The sequence below is a fragment of the Chroicocephalus ridibundus genome, chromosome 2 (genome assembly GCF_963924245.1).
Source record: "Chroicocephalus ridibundus chromosome 2, bChrRid1.1, whole genome shotgun sequence".
NCBI classification, from domain to species: Eukaryota; Metazoa; Chordata; class Aves; order Charadriiformes; family Laridae; genus Chroicocephalus; species Chroicocephalus ridibundus.
Genome location: NC_086285.1, coordinates 156,522,068 through 156,543,175, shown reverse-complemented (window position 1 = coordinate 156,543,175; position 21,108 = coordinate 156,522,068). Strand labels below are relative to the sequence as shown.

General features: G+C 38.0%; 1 protein-coding gene across 1 annotated transcript in view; it reads right to left on the bottom strand.

The window, feature by feature from the left end:
* The window catches only part of FAM91A1 (family with sequence similarity 91 member A1), a 28,798-nt gene that overhangs the window by 5,157 nt on the left and 2,533 nt on the right, over nt 1-21,108 (bottom strand). Inside the window, exons 3-22 of the mRNA XM_063327499.1 lie at nt 20,650-20,801; nt 19,685-19,742; nt 17,909-17,976; nt 16,569-16,682; nt 15,444-15,534; nt 13,153-13,215; nt 12,339-12,445; nt 11,888-11,926; nt 11,670-11,782; nt 10,635-10,753; nt 10,100-10,212; nt 9,817-9,903; nt 8,512-8,644; nt 7,667-7,815; nt 7,055-7,189; nt 4,816-4,929; nt 2,930-3,002; nt 1,512-1,661; nt 895-1,002; nt 484-607 (exon numbers count right to left, since the gene is read on the bottom strand). Of these exons, the coding sequence (XP_063183569.1) occupies nt 484-607; nt 895-1,002; nt 1,512-1,661; nt 2,930-3,002; nt 4,816-4,929; nt 7,055-7,189; nt 7,667-7,815; nt 8,512-8,644; nt 9,817-9,903; nt 10,100-10,212; nt 10,635-10,753; nt 11,670-11,782; nt 11,888-11,926; nt 12,339-12,445; nt 13,153-13,215; nt 15,444-15,534; nt 16,569-16,682; nt 17,909-17,976; nt 19,685-19,742; nt 20,650-20,801 (2,110 nt within the window). The remainder of the gene's footprint in view (nt 1-483; nt 608-894; nt 1,003-1,511; nt 1,662-2,929; nt 3,003-4,815; nt 4,930-7,054; nt 7,190-7,666; nt 7,816-8,511; nt 8,645-9,816; nt 9,904-10,099; nt 10,213-10,634; nt 10,754-11,669; nt 11,783-11,887; nt 11,927-12,338; nt 12,446-13,152; nt 13,216-15,443; nt 15,535-16,568; nt 16,683-17,908; nt 17,977-19,684; nt 19,743-20,649; nt 20,802-21,108) is intronic.

The following is a 21,108-nucleotide window of genomic DNA, read 5'->3' as shown; positions in this document are numbered from 1 at the left end:
AAAGAAAAGCTACAGTAAAAATCAGATCTTGATCATAAGCGATGACTAAACTTAGTAAATAAGCTAAATGCATTTTACATCAAAGCATTAGCAGTAAGCTTCCCCCAGCACAGGGGCAGTGGGGTTAGGAGGAGGAGCCTGTGCTAAGCTAGGAAGGGGAAATGAGTAGCAAGTCACACAAATTTACTTTCTTTCCTGATCTGTTCATAGACAGTTTACTACAAAGAATTAATTTTCACCTTGCAGAAACTACAAAAAGAGACTAATCTTAATCTTAGCACAACCAAGGACTACTAGATTATACATTATAGCTGGTATTTATGAGCCAAGAAGAGACCACTTTACACGCTAGAATTAGATACCCTATGAAACTTAGCTCAGTTCTGCTCCTATAGTCATCAAGTTGTAGGTATCATTTTTGCAGAAGCTCTGGACATAACACATACACCCTGTTAAACCTGTAGCTGATAAATTACAGCTCACCTTTCTTTTCTACATAATCCATGAGTGGCGATTTTTCTGCAGACTTTCTGATTCAACTCAGAGCTGAAGAGCGGAATGCCAAAGCATAATTCCAGGGGAACCCACTCGAGTTCTGTTGTGGGTACTACAGAAAAAGACAACCAAATTTTAAGAAAAGACAAAGCAAGAATGTTGATCCCAGAACCAGTTATCTCAGATCAGGCTCCATTGGACAGTTCATACTTTTTAAGATAGCTCATCTACTGAGTTGCTCAAAGATTTAAGGGAATCTGAATTTTAAGAAGGAAGAACAGTTAGTGTTGATTATTGTCTGGGATAGTAAATGCAGACAACAATGTGTTCAGATCCTTAAAATCAAGATACCTCATTGGACTGAAAACGGTTAGTACAAGATATTCGTCATGTTTTTACCTTCAAGGCTTTGCTTGGCTGCAGAATCCATTGGAGTTTCTTCTATCACCATCTCAAATGATTCTGTGCTCCCATTTACATCAGATCCCGATACTAGATCGGCCTCTCCTAAAGGTAAAGCAATTCTTATATAAACATGCAGCTGAATATAAGTTTAGTAACCACCTGATGTAAGGAAGATGACACAAACTTTGCCCAAAGACCATATAGCTATAAAACTGGAGGAAGGGATATGCAGAAACACAGGGCCCGATTCATTTTAGGACTGAAGAGTCACTTAGGGATCCTCAACACATTTATGAAAGATTAGGTTCTGGCATATAAAAATGACAAAATTTACTTTTAATATTTTGAAATTATTCTTTTTCTTCTGTTGACTGGTCTAGTCCAGTGATTCTTCAGTCTGTATTTGCTATTTCTGAGCTAGTAATAAAGAAGAATTAGGAAGTAAGCCTACCACCAATAGATTTACACTCAAAATGGGTTCCTATCTGTGTCGGATAGTATTTTGTAGAGTTACAAATCAAAGAATTGTAATCCTTTGTTCACCTTTGCTAAAGCAATTGTATGTGAAATTACATGAACACAGCCAAAAAAGACAATTATTGGCAACTAACCTCTTCCATCAGAAGCATCGCTCAGCTTTCTGTTAGCGTTCCGACTTGAAGGATTCAACATCGTGACATAGCCACAAAAATGCTGCAAGTCTACTTTGTTTCTCAGTATTTTTAAAGCTGTATGAATACCCATGTTCACACGGGAGAAATCTAGTAGAAAACAACACATATTCCAGCTTAATTCACAAGAAGCCTCCTCCATAACCATAGAGTTCACTTCTAGTCCATGCTAAATTTTTTATCCGGATTTTTCTCTCCTGTAATGCTCCAGCTTAGTGATCAGGTTGGTAGATCTGGGATAACGTATAAGTGACCACGGTCTTCCCACACCAAGCACTACTTGGTATTTTATACTACAGTAAAAGAGCCAAACAAAAATACAAACACAGGAGGATCATGCTCTCAGAGACACATACAGACAGTAGAGATGGAAAGGTTCAGCTAGGAATCAGACATCCAGCTCTTTCAGTGCCAGAGTCTTTTGGCAAATTCAATACATGCTCCATATACTTGAAGTTCTGAAGACTTCGAATACAGCATTAGAGGTTAAAAGTAGTTTCAACATTGAGGAGTTCATGCTAGAACTTAAAAAATTCTGTCTTCAAGATTTTTCACCTAGCATCAAGTCAGAAGAACACAGACAACCCAGAGAGAGTGAAGTAACTCATTTTGAATCCAGTAAAAATTAAATTAGGAATATAGCTTTACTTCTAGTTGGCCCAGATTTTTCTAAGTGGTAGCTTAAATAATTTTAGATTTCATATCCGGAAATTCATTCTTTCACGACAGCCCTCAGTTGGGAATTCCATGGCCTCAACTCCCCAAAGCTTGTGTCCTGCTCTTCAAGAAGTATTTCAGAACATGTTAATTTCCCCCTTTTGAAATCAGCTGAACTAGGCAGACTTTGGAGGAATAGGAAATTTTGCTAGCAAAGCTCTTCCTGGGGGAAAAATCTCCATAATAGCTCCTAGAGCTACTCATTAAGATAGAAATTTAAATTTAAGTTAAGACGGTTTGTTCAGTTTTGGTCTCACCCGTCTTACAGTTAAGAGATGATGAATAGAATACACAGATTTATTTATGCAGTTAGTAAATACGCTAGTTAATAAGAAAGTATGCATAAAGAAAGATTTGGAAGTATTTGTGGAAGTTACTTCTTTACCTCTGTTCCAGGAGAGAAGAGAGGCCAGAAAACACATTCTAATTAGGACAGAGAAGATAGAAAGGAGAAGACCATATCTCTAAGCTCAGAACAGACTTGTCAACCATTTAAATATTCTTTTCATTTTCTCATCTAACTTGACTCATAAGCACAAGAAAATTTGTATTCAAAGGATTATTGCATCTTACTGCAGAAGATAACATGCAAGAAAATTAAAAAGGGTAGTACAGAGATTACATTAAAGACAGTCCGTTACCTCCCTGCTGCTCAGCTTCATCAAATGGGAAAGGTATGTGCATTGTTTCTCCCATTCCGTGCATGCCATGTCCCTAAACATCAAGAAATTAGATTAGGAACAGAAAAATATACTCAGCTTAGTCCTACTTAGTCAGCAAGTTTGCCGATGACACAAAGCTGGGGGGGTGGCTGACACACCGGAAGGCTGTGCCACCATACAGAGAGACCTGGACAGGCTGGAGAGTTGGGCGGAGAGGAACCTTATGAAATTCAATAAGGGCAAGTGTAGGGTGCTGCACCTGGGGAGGAATAACCCCCTGCACCAGTACAGGTTGGGGGCTGACCTGCTGGAGAGCAGCTCAGCTGAAAGAGACCTGGGAGTCCTGGAGGACAACAGGATGACCATGAGCCAGCAATGTGCCCTTGTGGCCAAGAAGGCCAATGGCATCCTGGGGTGCATCAAGAAGAGTGGGGCCAGCAGGTGGAGGGAGGTCATCCTCCCCCTCTACTCTGCCTTGGTGAGGCCGCACCTGGAGTACTGTGTCCAGTCCTGGGCTCCCCGGTTCAAGAAGGACAGGGAACTGCTGGAGAGGGTGCAGCAAAGGGCTACCAAGGTGATTAGGGGACTGGAACACCTCTCTTATGAAGAAAGGCTGAGGGATTTGGGTGTCTTCAGTCTGGAAAAAAGACGACTGAGGGGGGATCTCATCAACACTTATAAATACTTAAAGGGTGGGTGTCAGGAGGATGGGGCCAGGCTCTTTCCAGTGGTGCCCAGTGACAGCACAAGAGGTAATGGGCACAAACTTGACCATAGGAAGTTCCACCTAAACATGAGGAGGAACTTCTTTCCTTTGAGGGTGGCAGAGCACTGGAACAGGCTGCCCAGAGAGGTGGTGGAGTCTCCATCTCTGGAGACATTCCAAACCCGCCTGGACGCGTTCCTGTGTAACCTGCTCTGGGTGACCCTGCTCTGGCAGGGGGGTTGGACTAGATGATCTCCAGAGGTCCCTTCCAACCCCTGTGATTCTGTGATACTTGTGCTCCCTTTTTCAGGAGCACCAGTCAAGCTGATGAAACAAATATGCAGATCATTAAAGTTTTGCTTAGCTGAAAATAGTAAGTAAAAAAAATATCCCACCCTTCCCCCTAAAATGCACATGAGTAAACACAATGTAGTTAAACGTTAGTGAAGATGAGCAATTTTTCTTTCCAATTACTAGTTATAAACAGATTTCATAATCACTGAGCACTTTTGGTACAAAATGGAGTTTACATCCTTAAGTACAGAACATTTTTGAGCAGTCAAGCCTGTCATAAGTGGGCCTATGTAATTTTATGTTTGTTACAATATTAAACACCTATTTATTTGAACAATTAATTCTGAGAGTTCAAGTGAAGTGATGAAACGGAAGAGCAAGCTATTTTACTTCTTCCAAATAGAAAAACTCATTCTATTTTTCCTGTTTGTGATAAAGAGCATGTTTTGCTATGATTTACTGTAAGAGCTGAATACCAAGCACTCTGAAAGGGTGCATTTCTTGAATAACAGTTCATACACTCAGATACCTTATAGCACTACTATCTAAAAATCTTGTGGGCTCTTCACTTTCATTCCAGTTTCCTATATCCCCAACACTCTTATAAATCCACATCTCATTTTAGCTGGCAAAACTCTATTGTGTCTGCCCATAGTACATTAATTCATATGTAATATGCAGTCAGTTCAAAACCCATGTCTTAACCACCACTGAACCATAGCAGCACTGGCTACAGACGTTAAACATATTTTTCATCTCTCAGCAAAAGTTTAGCTCTCCTACGTTGTTGATCTCCTGTACCATGTAGCAGCTTAACTCAAAAAAAATATGCGTGTTTTCATCATTTATACAAAGTATTCTGTACCTGAATTAGAACAGCAGAATGCGTTAAAGCATCATTCAACATCGTGAGCACATTTGAAGTAGGAACTACTCCTGGGTCGTGACCCCAAGACGTTATTAGTAAGCGATCATAACCCTAGAAGAGAGAAATTAAAGAGTATTTACAGTAGTAACGGACTACCCAGGCACATAAAGTGAAGTACCAGAGTTAGGCATTTGCATATTGTTACAGTTAGGAAGTTACCACAGGTACCTACAACTCTATAGCATTACACTTTGTACCAAGGATCACCCATGGTCATATTCCTGGTAAAGGTAGAAGTTTGCAAACCTCAAAGTTAATATGCTATTTTGAACAGGAGGCGTCTGTCACCAATTCCTGTAGAACTATGTGGCCATCACAGCAGCCTCCTAGCAAATAGATGAAAATCATCGCACATAAACTTAAAAGTAAAATATAGGCTAGATAAACTAACACTGTCAACAGAGAACAAAGGTATATCAACCCCCAAAATACCTATCCACGGGGGAGGGACAGGAAGAACACCGACTAGGAAGTAATTTCCTAGTTTCTCAGTTTTCAAGGTCGAATTACCCTGCACCTCTATAAGATTTCTGGAAACGTCTAGAGAGTTCCCCCAAGAAAATTACACTGCCAAACAGTAGCAGGAGAGAAGCATTCACACATGCACACAGAGGAGAAAAAAAAAGCTGCAATAAGTTTGTGACAGTGTAGAATGGGAGATCATTTAGTACAAGAAAACCTGACCTATCAGCACACTGAGATTCAAGTGGGACTGAAGTTTTCCAAGGATACCACACTGAATGCTTTTTACTAATAACAAGTACACAATCCATATATTTACTGGTAGTTTAAGCTAACGACAGGCTAAGGTTTGAATCAAGCTCATCACCAAATGAAGACTGCAAAATACCTTCCACGCTGGAAGCCTTGATTCGCTTAATCCTATGTTATCTTAAAGTAAGTCTTAGAAGTATCTACAAAATTTTTTGAAATCATAAAGGGAAGGGACATGTGAAAGAGGTTTAAGGAATGGAACATAAATCTACAAATCTTAGAGCCAGAGATGACTGCTGATGTAGGTACACCTAAGAACACATATCCCTCTCGGGATGTCTCCATACCATTGTAATATATTTAGCTCCTCAAGTATCTATTCCAAATTATGAGATGAAAACTGTAGAGGCCTTTCTGCAATTATAAATTTGAACAATATTATTTTACAAATTCCATTGTGAGCAGCAAGACCCAAATGCTGATAAGCATCTGCTGCATTTCAAATCAAAGTCAACAGATACAAGGATTTTTGGTTCAGGCAAGTTTAGAAGTTGCCATGACCACTTCCACCTGGGTTTGCCTACTATACAGAATACCTAACAGTACTCCTGTGTGGCACACTTGTCCTTATTAGAATCTCAGAGACAGAATGGGAGAAGGGAACACGAGTCTTTCAGGCATCAGTTGATCACCTCCACTGTTTTGTGGGACTCCTTGCCAAAGCACTGTATGGATGCTAAGAAGTTAGGCGAATTCAAGGCTGGAAGGAATTTGGGAGAGGAACTCATTACTGCAGAGGCAAGAATTCCAGTCACAACCTCCACATACACAAAATCACATACAGCTCAGGAAGCTCCAGACCAGAACATGGGGAAGGCTGGAAAGGTCTTAAAAGGAAATATTACATATTGTGCTTATTCTGGCACTGCTAGAGCCAGGCTCCTGGGCTAGGAGACCTTCTGTCCAACCTAGTGCAATTATTTAAACTGCAGGGAAAATTACAGCCTAGAACTTCAAAGTCTCCTTCACAGATTTCTACAGTGGCCAAACTGGGAGTGACCATCTTTAGCCATCTTCTAAACCAGGCAAAGTTATATGTAGAGGTATCCTATCTTACATGATACTAGAAAAAGCACAATATATTAAGTGTCTATCTTTTCATACAGCTCTTCTACATCTTTGTAACACACTCTAGGGATGGGCTTACAAACTTAAATTCATGACTGCAGTACCACATTTTACACTAAAATCAAAAGGGGTGGCATCAAATACACCTGAGTCGCATTGTAACAAAAAAGAGACGTAAGTAGCATTCCTTTTTCAGAACCTAGAAAGAAAACAAACCAAGATGCTACACTACGTAAAACTTGCTTCTAGAAAAGGTACTTCTGACTTGAACTGCGTACAGCGTATCTTCGAAACATCTGGAGAAGGGGGGAGAATAAATCCATGCATACACTACCTGAAAAATGTCTGGAAGTTTTCGAAGACGTGTTCCTTTAGAGAGCAACAGAGAGGGTGGTCCTTGTCCAGTTATATGGTAAATATAGAGTTTGAACCAAACTGAACTGACTTCTGGTATTGCAGGTCCAATATGCTGAAGACAGATTATTCAAGAAATCAGCAACAATTTAACTGTTGCAACTGTTATATGCACAGGTATCATTTAAGAATCAACAGTTTTAAAGAATTACAAATCCTGTTCAAATGTGTTACTCTGCTACTGATGATATTCTACTCAGTCCAGTATTGCAAGACTCTTGACAGAAAGGCGATATTAAGGTATTTTCTATGAATACAAATTCAAGAACAATGAATATCTGTCATTGACTCTACTTGAACAGGTAAATCATTAATAAATTAAACAAACTTAAATTTACTAAGTATTCACATTTTTCCTCACTAGACTTTTTTTTTTTTTTAAGATGAAAAACTATTTTACTATTCTACATGCCAATAATTGAGTCACTTAAAGTGACATCTAAAAGATGTATCCAAAACAAAGCTATTAAGAAAGATATTACATCAGTAGATACTGGGTGAAAAAAAGAAAAGAACAACAGTATTTTTTCACCTGGGGTGTACAGCTGCTAATAGGCCGAATTTCATTGGTGAGTGGTGCCATGGAAACCAGTAGAGTATAATTTTTGTTGAGAACTCTGCTGCAGGTAGCTGGATCCAAGCCGAGCAAACTCTCACACCGTAAGAGGTCCAAGGGAAACCCTATATTGAAAATGTAAGATTCTTAAATTATCACTTAAGATGGAACACACAAACCAAAATATGATTTCAGTATTTCTATCCTCCCATGCTAAGCCACAAATACAGTATTTTCCACAACTCAGTTTTAAATTATTGGGGTGAATTTTAATAAATCTGTACATAATTTTAGCAAATCCAGTCATACAGGGTTGTGTGGCACAGAGCTACAGCTTGCTCCTCACCAACTACCTGATCCCAGGAAATTAGCACAGAGATACCACAGAAGTTAATTAAGGTTTTTTGAAAAAAAAATAAAAAAATCTACCCCATTAGAAGAATGCACTCCCTTTCATGACTTGAAAAATGTTTCTTTGATGGAACAACTCTGAATAAGCAATGACTCCTTTATTACGGCCTTCAGAAGCACATGATTTGAAACCAATCTCTTCCTCAAGTTCAGCTTTTCTTGCCACGATTACGCTTTAATCTGTTGCTTTGGATGTTAAGTCCAAGTTTTGGCAACCAAATCTGTCATTCAACAGGCAAACCCAGTAACGCAGGTTCAAAGGACAATGAAAAAGTGATGTTTTGGCTTCAAAATATTTTAAACAAGTAGGATAAGGATTGCTTTCTGAAAAGCAGCTTAATAAGAAAGCTGAATCCATGGCAGCTAAGTAAACAAACTTAGATGGATTTCCTCAGAAGTGATCACAGTACCGTTATTTGGTTGATCAGGCTGTACAGCTTGTGCCCCCAGGTCTTTATTGTGCCGCAAAAACAGTATTGTGTTTCTCAGTGTAAGTGCATGATCGAAGTACCGCTGTGCTTCCCCTTCACCTGTGCTTTGGACCTAAGAAACAAACACAATAAATGCATACAAGTGGCAGGCTGTTTCCACAAGCATCAATTGCACAGAAGGAAAGATTAACAAATCAGCATTTTAAAGCTTTGTAATTGAGTAACAACCCTGCAGCTTATATGCAAAGGTGATTTACAGCAACTATTGAATGAGGAGCGAGTCTTGGCCACGCTAGTCAAACAATCAAAAAGAACACAAAGATAACACCTATAAATCAGAACTAAGACACAGTCTTTAGGTAAAAGTATTTAAATGTTCGGTCATTCTGACTGGTATAAAATGATACAGCAGTTAACTATTGTCTGTCTAGAACGATCTTTAAAAGGTGGATAGCTTAAACATACCAAATAACGGTCAAAGTTTTCTACAGAAATGGTATGCAGACTTTCAGAAACATTAACACCTTACTAAAAAGAAAGTGATTTCCATTGAACAAGCCCTAATGCAGGTGTGTGTACACACAGACTCAAGCCAGGAGTGTATGAAGATGATCAATGGACTGGAGCATCTCTCTCGAGAGGAAAGGCTGAGAGACCTGGGTCTGTTTAGCCTGGAGAAGAGACGCCTCAGAGGGGATCTCATCAATGCTTATAAATATCTAGAGGGCGGGTGTCAAGAGGATGGGGCCAGACTCTTCTCAGTGTGCCCACTGACAGGACAAGGGGCAACGGGCACAAACTGGAACACAGGAAATTCCACCTAAACATGAGGAAAAAACTTCTTTCCTTTGAGGGTGGCAGAGCACTGGAACAGGCTGCCCAGAGAGGTGGTGGAGTCTCCGTCTCTGGAGATATTCAGAACTTGCCTGGATGCGTTCCTGTCCAGCCTGCTCTTGGTGACCCTGCTCTGGCAGGGGGGTTGGACTAGATGATCTCTGAAGGTCCCATCCAACCCCTACCATTCTGTTCATTAACTCAGTTTGCTCACCAGACTCACCACACTCATATACGTGCACGGTGTGTCCCTGAAAGTCACTAGAGGTATGAATGCTGTCAATAAGAAACATTTTAACTGAAGCACTTTGGTTCAGCATGATAAGGTGCTTGATCTTATCACTCTATTGCTAAATAAGCAATTTTACACAATGAAAATATTGGGGGGTTTTGACCCTTTTAACACTTCAAGTGCTGAAAAAGCATTTTGTCAAACACGTAACAGATTACCTTTTCCAGCTCCACCAAGAAGCTGTCAAGACTCTCATCTGACAATTTGCCAACTTCAAACATAGTGACTGCATGACTTTTCAAGTTCTGGAAAAACAAAACCGTCTTAATTCTTTGAGAATGGAACGAGCAAGTAAAAGTTTTAGTAAGCAAAAACATTTCTTAAAAACAAGCAATACAGAAGTTTTTAAAAATAATTACAACTGTATTATATTGAAGTCAAAGTATTTTAAAGCTCTACATATTTTTTCTTGGCATAATACATTGAACAATTTTGACATACTGGTGAAAGATTTCCCATCATTAAAAAGGCAGTGAGAGTAGAATCAAACAGGAAGGCAATACGCTTTGTGTGTCCACTAGACAGATTCAGGCTGCTCACACTGGCTGTTTCAGCTAATAAAAAACAAAAAGAAAACATATGATCACATTTGTTTTATTTAAAAATAAAATCATCATGTTTAAGTCAAATCTATTTTAAAAAAGAAGAAAAAACCCGTTAGTTATTGTGTCATACTGAGTAGAACAGAATTCCCTTATCACTACTAAACTACTGATTGACCTAATTCAGAAGTTGGTATCTTTGCGTCAATTGATACCCATAATACCGATCAGACTCATCTTCAAGAAAAGCAGCTATTTGGCTGAAGAATTTTAAACCAAAGTAGACACCACCTCCCCCACAGCATATTCCAGATGAAAAAAGGATCTACACAATCTGAGTTTTACTTGTTTCTAGACCCCTTTTCAGCCTATTACACTCTAGAAATATAAAAATACTTGATCCTAAGGTATTAGAATTTACTGTTAGTGCTAACCTGGATCATCTTGACTGTTGGTATCTGTATCTGTGGCTGATGACCCAGCTTCCTGTATAGGACTTCTGTTTTCCCCACTGTCCCATGAAAGCAGCATCTTTTGAGGGTCCAAAGTACTCCTATTAATGTGAATTAAAATCCACATCTATCGGTCATGGTAGTACCAGAGAAGTATCTCTGCCTTCCACTGCTAGTAGTCCATGCACAGGAATAACCCATTAATGCCTTTTGATACTTCTAAGCTCTAAACCAGTCAAGCTTGATGTCCCTCAGAGTCCTGTTTTGGCTTCAGCAGAAAAGTTTATTTGGGGATTTGAAAATACTAGATTTTGAAAGAGAGATCTGAAAAACGCTAACCACCATCGTTGAAGAAGAATGCAATGGAAAAAAATCTAATTCACTTTGTTCTCACAGTCTGAATTAGCATTAAAGAAAACTCAGGCATAGCAGTCGTTTTAAATGGCTTAATAGATATTGAACAGAAGTGCCTGACAATTCTTAATTAACGCAACTTGGCACTCCAATTTGGAGAACTCTTTGTTGACTGGTATTAACATCACTCTCCCAGGATTTGACATAGATATACATATATGCAAGAGTGTCAATGACAGAACTGCAACAGTACCTGACAGCAAGCAAGCAAACTTTATGTACATATCCACTGACAGCAGTGCCAAGAGATATCGTCTCTGTACTAGCACAGTAACAGCTGTTATTTCTGTCCCTGGGAGTTTAAAGCAAATGTACACTTGCCTGTTTCAAAAGCACGCAATTAGGCATTTAAAGGTCAAAAAGCCAGTACTAAGTAACAGCAAACAAAAGTCATACATTGAATTTACAGGCTAAACTACTACTCCATATCTTCCGATTAAAAAGAGGATCAAGTATTCTTACAATTATACACATTAGAAAGCCAACTGAGAGTTGCTGTTGCGGAAGTCGAAGCAACCAACCCACAGCTTTACAATTGGATTTTGGTTCTAGCTTTCCCTTCAATGACAAAAATAAGCCTTGTGAAAGAATGAAGACACTTACTTCAGTCTGTTTACTGAAGGAACATTCTTCCACGACGGATGAAGATTATCCAGGTTTATTACTTGGCCTTTTTTATGAGCAAAGCCTAACCGACAATACATGGACACAGCATTCTGAAGAAACACACATACATGTAATAAGGAACTGCTATATGAAACCAGGTTGCAAGACAGTGAACTTTCCACATCAAGTTCAACAGATGTATTATATGCACATACCTTTACTAAAGATAAGTCAATCTCTAGGACGTTTGCAAGCTAAAAAAAAAAAAAAAAAGAAAAATCAACAGTACAGAATTAACAATGCAGGGTAATTAATTCACCACTTTGTTGATTTTTGTTGATTTTCTTTCCATCTGAAGGAATTGTTTCACTGAATTGAAGGTACTCCTTCAAGCCTGAAGAACTAGAAAAGTTACATTCAAGACAAAAAACAGGCTGGATCTTAAGGCTGGCAATACCTCTAAATAAAAACACTTGATGTGGATCCATATCTCTGCCTTAAATATTTTCAGCAGCGTGCTTTGGGCCCTTTCATGTTTTCCTATCTCATAGAATGGTTTGGGTTGGAAGGGACCTTCGAGATCATCTAGTCCCAACCCCCCTGGCTTGGCAAGGACATCTCCCACTAGATCAGGTTACTCCCTGACACAGGGTAAGTTTTACTTACCTCTGCCACATTAGTGTGTTCATCTATTGAAACAAATATCTTGTACAGGAGTGTTTCAAAGTAATCACCTTGCACTCTGTTCATCACAAAACCTTCAAGTGGTGGCACTAAAAAGAAAAATTACTAGCAAAATTACAATTCAATAACAACTTCATTAAACTGAAACTGCATAAAACAGAAACATAAATTTACACTTTTTTTAGTTTTCATGGTACCTGTAATTTTGAGGATTTTCTAGTCACAAAATAAAAGACTAAAGACAGTATACCTGGTATTTAAAATTCTCCCACTCCTTAAGAAAGTAATGGTTGTCAATGTGTTTTCTTATAGAAACTAAAGCCACTTTACCCTGCATCATAATCTTACAGTCTCCAGCTCATTCACTACAGATAATTTCCAGTCACCCAGCCATTATGTGATTTTGTAACATGTATGGAGAGTAAATCATGGCTCTGATTGGAGCAGGACACAAAAAACCCACCCCACACTCCACAGCTGAGACTCCCAAAGCTATTATCTAAAGCTGTAACTTATTAATTCATGCCACAAAACTTTAAAAGAATCTCACCTTACCTAAATATGTATACAAAATAAGCAAATATAAGAATTCAAGTTGAAATAAATCCTATATACAATAAAAAACAATGTTTTAATAGGGTTGAAAACATTTAGTCAGGAAAAAATTTCATAGCTCAAATGTTCTGTTTAAGCAAACACATGCACAGAGATAAGCAGCTTCCAAGACAGACAACTACAGGTTAACTGAAATGAAACCAAGAAAACATAGGTATAATACCATTAAATATGTACTTACCTGCTATACAGCTGTCATCAGATATTGGTACATCAAGGTAAATAAATCCTTTGTTATACAAACCTTTATAAATAAAAGCACATCATTTTAGAAAAAAAGCATTTTCCAGAGTACTAATGATACAAAGTAGACTTCCCCAGCAGCCGATTCAGAATTTAAAGTAATTTTTCCTAATAGCCTCCACAATAGCATACTACTTTGCAATGCATGGATCAATAAACCACATCTAATATGAAACAGGTGTCTCCCTAAATCAAAGTTCTTTACTCGTAATCTGATGCAGTACACTTGGAGTTCTACAAGTACTTTCAGGACAACTGAGGACAGTAGAACAACCACAGACTGAAGCAGCTACATTTGACAAAGATGGATGTGTGCCCGCCTAAATGTAACTTAGTTTTCACCATCATCACTGTACTGTCAAGAAGTGGGGTTTTTTCTACTGAATTAGTTTTGTCAGCTGAGGACGTTGGCTACATTTTGGTTCTGCCCTAACTCAGGCTGGAACTTGCACACTTTGAAGCAAGGATACAAAACTAAACCACATCAGTTCTGATGGTCCTCACATGTCCTTCCCACACTCCTTCACAGAAAGTCTTTTTTTACACAACTGCAAAAATAAATTCTGGGGCATTGCACCACAAGACATCAGCTAAGCTGCAGCAGACACAGAGCGACACTGCATACAATGAGGATAATAATGTGGTAGATTTTAAAGGACACTTTCCCCACATAAGATTGATTTGAGTGCTAAGCATCTCGACTGAGTTCTGCAGAGTAGATGAGCCAGGGGGAAATTTTTAAGGAAGGGCAAAACATTTCAGCATGGTTATCTTTATAGTCTAAAATTTGTAACAGCTACACTCTAACAGTAAAGCACAAAACTAAATTACACAGTATAAAATAAGCCAAATTTATAGTCAGTGGTTTCTTGTGTGTTAACCAAAGTCACTCCATCTACATATTCATTACAGCAGGGAGGAAGTGTACCAACCACCCTCAGGTGAAGTGTTATTGAACACCTGAAGTAGAATTGTCAGGATGTTTCACACATACAGAGCCCAGCCCAGCTGTAGTGTGTGTGTCTACATCTATAGTACATCTAGTAAAATTACTACACCAAATCAGTTCTTAAATAAAATGCCTGCATTAAACCAAAATGTAACCTGAATTCATGCTGATACAACTGCTGTACAGCACAGGCAGTGACACAAACTCAGCTATACAAACCAGCTTTAATGGACATTACAAGCCATCAACACGCTAAGAGTGCTTTTCACTGTCTTCCCTTCAGATTCAGCTCTCGTAGCTGCTACATCCTTCCTTATTGTACCTGAAATGTGTTGATGGCATCGTAGTTTGGACTAAACAGTCCTCTTTCCCCATAAAAATCCCATCCTATTGGCAGACTATTACACTAATCGTCTGTACATTCTTTTTTTACCCATCAGTTGGAGTAGAAAGGTACGCTAGATCCTTCCAAACCTACTAAACCTGAGCTGTAAACGCTCTCCACAACCAACACCAAGCTATGTATAGAGAAAGATCATGAAGTGCTTTTGGAATTTAAATTTTTTTAAGCCCTATACTGTTTCAGATCCACTACCTCACTATGTCTTTTATTGTTTTATTCTGCTTCAGTAACAGCCAGTGGAATTCTGCTTCAATTTCTTAGGAAAACTACAGTGCAGAGCTCCAATTGCTTGTAGTAAGACAAGCATTTACAGACAGACTTCTCAAGAAGGTGTTTGTCAGTCCTTTTGCAATCCCTTGCCTAATATGATTTGTCTGTATCTAATACTTATTACACTGAAATAGGGAGACACATGCATACCATTTTTCTGTAACATTTGCAGACCTTTGAGAAACAAGGCAGCCCCTTAGATTTAAGGCCCATTTTTATGGTGTTCAAACAGTACAAAGTTACAAAACCTCTCCTCCTTTGAAAATCAAGGAGCGAAGTTTTACCACCCAGGATTACCAAGTCTGACATTAATTTTAGTTTTGCTTGTCCTCATCTACATCCCCCCTCCCCACGACAATAACTGACAGTTTCTAATGAAATAATTTGTTGAATCAAACAATAACAAAGCAACAGCTGCTAATGAGTCACTGTTAAACAATTTACAAGATCTAGCTTGCAGTCTGTACAAGCTCTTCAGTATTTTCCTCCACCACCTGTTATGCTTCAGCTCTCTACATCCCCTTTTATTCCTAGTTTTCAGACACTGCTGTCAGAATTTGTTGAGCAAGATCTACAAACAGAAAAGGAATGTTTGTTAAAAACTTACTGTGAACTACATTGAAGTCTAATGAACCAGCAAGCTGAGGACCTGAATCAATTATCTTATCAATAGCAGACTTCTCCGATGTAGTACAAATCTAGGTAAAAGAAATCATGTTAAGTCTTTTGTAGAAATGAATCTATGCAGTTTACTTAATACCACTCAACCTCACATTTCAGCCTCAAATCAGTCATAAGTAACGTGAGAATATAGGAAGTAACCCATGTTCTTAATCAAAATACTGGCACTGAAGAATTCACTCCAATTCCTGTTAAAGTCTTAAACTTTTTTACTCTTGCCCCCACACAAAATTATGCACGCTTTAGGAACAGTACTTAGTTCACGGGTATTTGGGAAGTGAAGTCCACAGCGTAACAGGTTTGCTCTTTAAAACTTCCAAAGTGAGTGTTAAGCCACACAACTGGAACCATTCTAAAAAGAGGTCCATTACAATATCAAAGTAACACGCTTCAGGTTAACCGCTCTGGGTTGATGGGATGTCAGAATATAAATAGCCACTGCCTAAGATATTCCAAATAGTAGCCAAAAAAAGATCCCATCACTGCTTTAAATTTGTTCCAATCTAAACAAAAGACTTACAAAGAAGGAATTAAATCCAGATCAAATGACTAGATGACTGTAAATAGAAACTGTGAGAAAGAAAGTATTAAAACAACTCACAAATTTTTCCCGTGCAAACAATGAAAAAGATAAAGGAGACACGAGGAGCAGAAACAATGAAAATATCTATCAACTAAAGTCCAGTAACATTCTGATTCTAATTATATTGAAGGTGAAGATTCAGTCAAAACTGAGCCGTCAGGGCTTAAATATGAATTTAAGAAAACATATTTTGTTGCTTGCTCCCTACAAAGCATATTAGTTACCACAGACTGGTTGATGCAAAACCACCTCACTGTACATAGTGCAGAAAGTACAAAGGAGGGAGAGGGCAGAATACGTAAACAAATAAAACGTCACTTTTTCCATTAGTTCCAATCTCTGTTTCCATTAAAGAGTTGTTATAAACCTGCAACATAATCTTTGTGTATCCTACATAAAGGGAAGCCCCTTTTTTCAGGGACTATCAGTATTGAACCAAAATTAGAGATGCAATCCATACTAAAATACCTTGATGTCATCCTCAGTGATGTAGCCAGACTGTACGACCCACCAAGCTTCTATAGCAATCTCCACAGGTTTCACGGGTAACAGATCATGAGCAGTTTTCCTTCTGAAAAATTTCTGCAGTGGTACAGTCCATTTGAGATGGTAATAAAGAGCACTTCACACGTGCAGACAACCATTTACCTTTATATAAACTGATTTTTAGATAAACATCCATTTTTAAGTACATTATATTCACAGACTGGACACACACAAATACTCGTCACTGAGTAAAAGCTTCCCTCCTCTCTCAAATCATGTGAAAATGGGAAAGAAAAATTATTTGCATCTGATACTGTTAAGTCTTCCCATAAAACCACATTTTCATCCATATTGTATGTGTCACTAATTAAAAACCACACTGTTCAAACACATTAAGATCAAGTCCAAATTTAAACTATTTACGACATTTTCTAATGTTAACAGGTAAGAGCACAGCAAACAAAGTATACAAATGGGGCATTTTAAAGAAGTTCAACGATCTTAAACAAAAAAACATTTTAGGAACATTATAAAAGTACCCCACGTTCTCAATAAGCACAGTGCTAGAAAAACTACAATGAATGTCAGTGCAAAAAAGTAAACCTGGAGGGTACTGTTTATTTATAGACCTGAACAGCTTCTGCACCGTTGTACAGCCTTTACTTTTGGGTTCACACTATCAACTTCATGTTTTGGTAAGCACACTTTTGCTTGAAGGAGCACTGTAAAGCTACTGCACAAGCACTTAAGAGTTTCCTGAAGTAAGAAAGGAACTGTTGCAAATTAAAGGGCCTCCTTTTATCAACAATTGTTACAGTGTTTTCCCCAGGTGCTGTTCACAAGCAAGGACGTCTGTTCAGACTCATTATTGTTGTCTCAGAAAAAACATACATACTACAAAAATTTACACCGAGATGAAGGACTCTCCCAGAATAAACTCTAATCTCAACTACACCCATAGCAACATGGAACAATTCTTCCAGAACCAGTAGCATTACTCCATGTTTATACTGGCCACGAGACATGAGTTATCTGTGCCATAGAATATACACAGCTCTGAAAATATACGTTTGCAGAAAAAAAGAAAAAAAAAAGATGTAACATTTAATATCTTTTTCTTTAGTATGATTTTAAATTAAAAAGCTCTTTATCACCTTCAGGAAACACAACATAATTAGAAATACATTATGTCACATTGAATTAGCCATACTATTAAACTAACAAGATGTATGAAATTATTCCATTCTTCGCTTCCTACGAAATAATAGCAGGGGGGTGGTAAGTGGAGAAGAAAAGGGAGAGGAAATTAAAGATAAACTTACTTTTGAAGACCTACATTGGTTCATTAGATCTATATACTGGTTTCTTCCTATACCAAGAAGTCTTAGACCTGAAAAATAAGTAAGGTTTTATTTCTCTTAAAACAGGTTTAAACTGATGATACATAAAACATTCTTCAAAGAATGAGACCTACTTCTATAATAATATCTTTAATTACTCTTTCTTCCCAAAATAAAAGGACAGTTATAGGAGCTAAATTCAGTTTTAAGCCAATTTGACAGAGAACCATGTTATCTAAAACTAGAATCCATCCCCACTCATTTATTCTGTACAGGTTAAAAAATCCTATACCCTGTATCTCTCAAGTCACAGGGTAGCAGGGGATAATCCAACCCGTTTCTCTCCTACACTCACAACAACAGGTAATAACTATGTTTCAAATTAACAGAACTAAAGCTGTACGTAAAGACTTTGGTCAATAGTTTTTCTTCTCCCCTAATAAATCCCACACCAAGCACTGGATTGGAACTGTAAACTAAGAATTAGAGCACAAAAGGCCACATAAACCTCTAAGGAAGATGATTAAGATCTAGTTGAGTTAAACTGAACCAGAATTTATTTCTATAATCTCTAGCTTTCAACCACTAAGCAACTATGAACAGATCCTGGAAAACTACTTGTTAGTTTTAAAATGGAGACAGAATATGGGTTAAGTCCAACTTTCTTGTTTGACACTGTTTTTTATTATAAGATGTTAATAAAGACGTTTAACTTAATTATACCTCAGCAACTGACCTGCAGCTGCTGCTAAAATAACAGAATTGCTAGTGAAAAAAATAAACAAAACACCAACAACAGGGAAGCCTTTCCTCACTTCTTACTCCTGAGTAACCCTAGACTTCCAACAAGCTACATGACCCTGAATAAAGAATTTTTCCTGATCTGCTTCCCAAATGTGAAATAGAGGCAAATTAGTACAGTTAACTGGCAATATCCTTTTTAAAAAAGAAAAAAAAAAAACACCAAAACCGTTTTCAAAAGCTGCAGGCTACTCCTCACCTGACTACACACTATCCTTAAAGAGAAATCTACATAAATTTATACCGAAGGTGAGAAATTAAGTCTTTAGCTATAAATAACTTCTCAGTGGCAGGTTTGATTAACACCCTCCCTAAGCCAGCAGTTTGCATTTTGCTCTATAAGACTTATCAGCAGGTTGTTGCTCTTAACGTTGTTCTCATCCACCAGGTTCAACATTTTTGCTTTCCTAATCTTCCCACCTCACACCCACAACAGTCTAACAGAAAGCAAGATAAAAAACGTGGTGCATCCAGGAGTGTCATAAAATATGAGATTCTTTTCTGTCTCTTTTCTGGTACATCATTTCTCGATCCACGCTGATGTTAATTCACAAGAGTGTTAACAGCCTTTCAGTGTCTTCCCAAAGCTTTCTGCCAAAAACACATGCCAAAAAATGCACTAGGAGAGGACCAATAGCTCAGCTTGCTGATGCACAATGGCCAGTAAGACTTTCCAGCCAGAAGTCCAAGCAAACCAGAATGCAATACAAGCAAGGACAGAAGCTACACAAGGTTTTGCACCGCTCCTATTTGTACTCAAACTAGCCCAATTCCAGTGCTGACCATATGGACAGAACTGCGTACGGAGAGCACATGCTCCTTAATGTCACTATTTAAATGCTTTTACACCTTCATTCACGTGCTTATGTTCAAGCAAAAAGATCCCCACAAATCCGTTTTCAGAAGCTCCTTATTTCCAACTCACTGAAAGCAGTAATGCAGCTAGGTAATACTTACAGTCAGCGGCCGTGAAGTTCGGTAACGAATCATAGCTTTTTTCGCTGTTCATTATATCCTTAAAAAGACAAGAAAACTTAGTTGCAACAAGAAAGTCATTGTTTCAGAGAAGCAGGTCCAAAATTCTACCTGCCTTTTTTTTTTTAACAACAAAATGAAATTAAAACATATTAGAGTCAGTTACCTTATCAAACTTACCAATTACTTGATTAATCATTACACAACAAGTTAAATACATAAAAAAAAAAAAGACCTCGTTTAACATGAGCTTTACAAAGAAAAATACTGACTGACAGAATAATAAACATAAAATCCTGTATTTGTCCTCACAAAAAAAAAAGAAAACAGCACAAGGAATTGCTAATGGTAATAACAGAATAACCTAACAACTAATCCATTACGTCTGCTATCAGTATACACAAAATAAACAAAGCACTTCTGATAACCAATGAAAATAAAAGGCTGCCAGAGTGCTGAGAGAAAACAGAACCATCTTTGTTCTCATAAAAAAGGATCTGCTTCAAGCTTTTGAAAGAGTTTCGAACTTCGTTAAGTGTCCTTTTTGAAAGGGAATAAAAAAAGAAAATAACGACTCAAATGTGCTGTGTTTTAAAAATGGAAATGCTTTTTGTTTTATTAATCTAACAGAATGAGCTATTTCTTGTACAGTTTGAAGGGAAGAGTCACAATCTCAAGTATCAAAAGAGAGAGACTGGCCTCAGAGTGAGTCCCACCCCTGCTCCACATCACAAAGTTCAGCTCTCGAACAGGTTACAGCGGCAGAAGTGAAAAAACTGCAGGTACAAGCAGTTGTCTAGAAAGCTTCCTTTATGTTTTCTTATTTGTCAGCATAACCTACCCAAAAGTGAATAAACTACAAGACACTGCCTCACATGCACTAAATGGCCATCACCAACGTCTCTAGGACAGAAAACAACGTATTCTCGCCATAGTTTTGTACTCACCTCCATTATGCCAGTGTAGTATGAAAACGGTGTTACCCTTAGACCTTTTACCATGATGTCAGACAAATGGTAAGGGTACAACATGAGATGATCTCGACTGTATTTTAGCAGATCCTCATAATATTTACGTTCATCTTTCTTGACATGCTTAACTACAAGGGGAGAAAAAAAAAGTTACATAGTTCTATGAAGTTCAATTAAAAAAAAGTGTTATAACAAAAGGATTTAAAAAGCATAATGGCAACTGGCAGAAAATTAAAAACAAAATAAGAGAGAGATACAGGGCACTCAGCATCCAAGGATTTCTACATATGATACCAGTACTCTCAGAGCCTTCAGAGATGGCGTTAGAACAGCGCAGATTTACTTCACTCGTTACCAGGAAGCGGCCCACTGAGACAGAACTCATGTAGGCTGTAGAAAATTATCTTTTAATTAGTGAAACTATTATCTACTTTG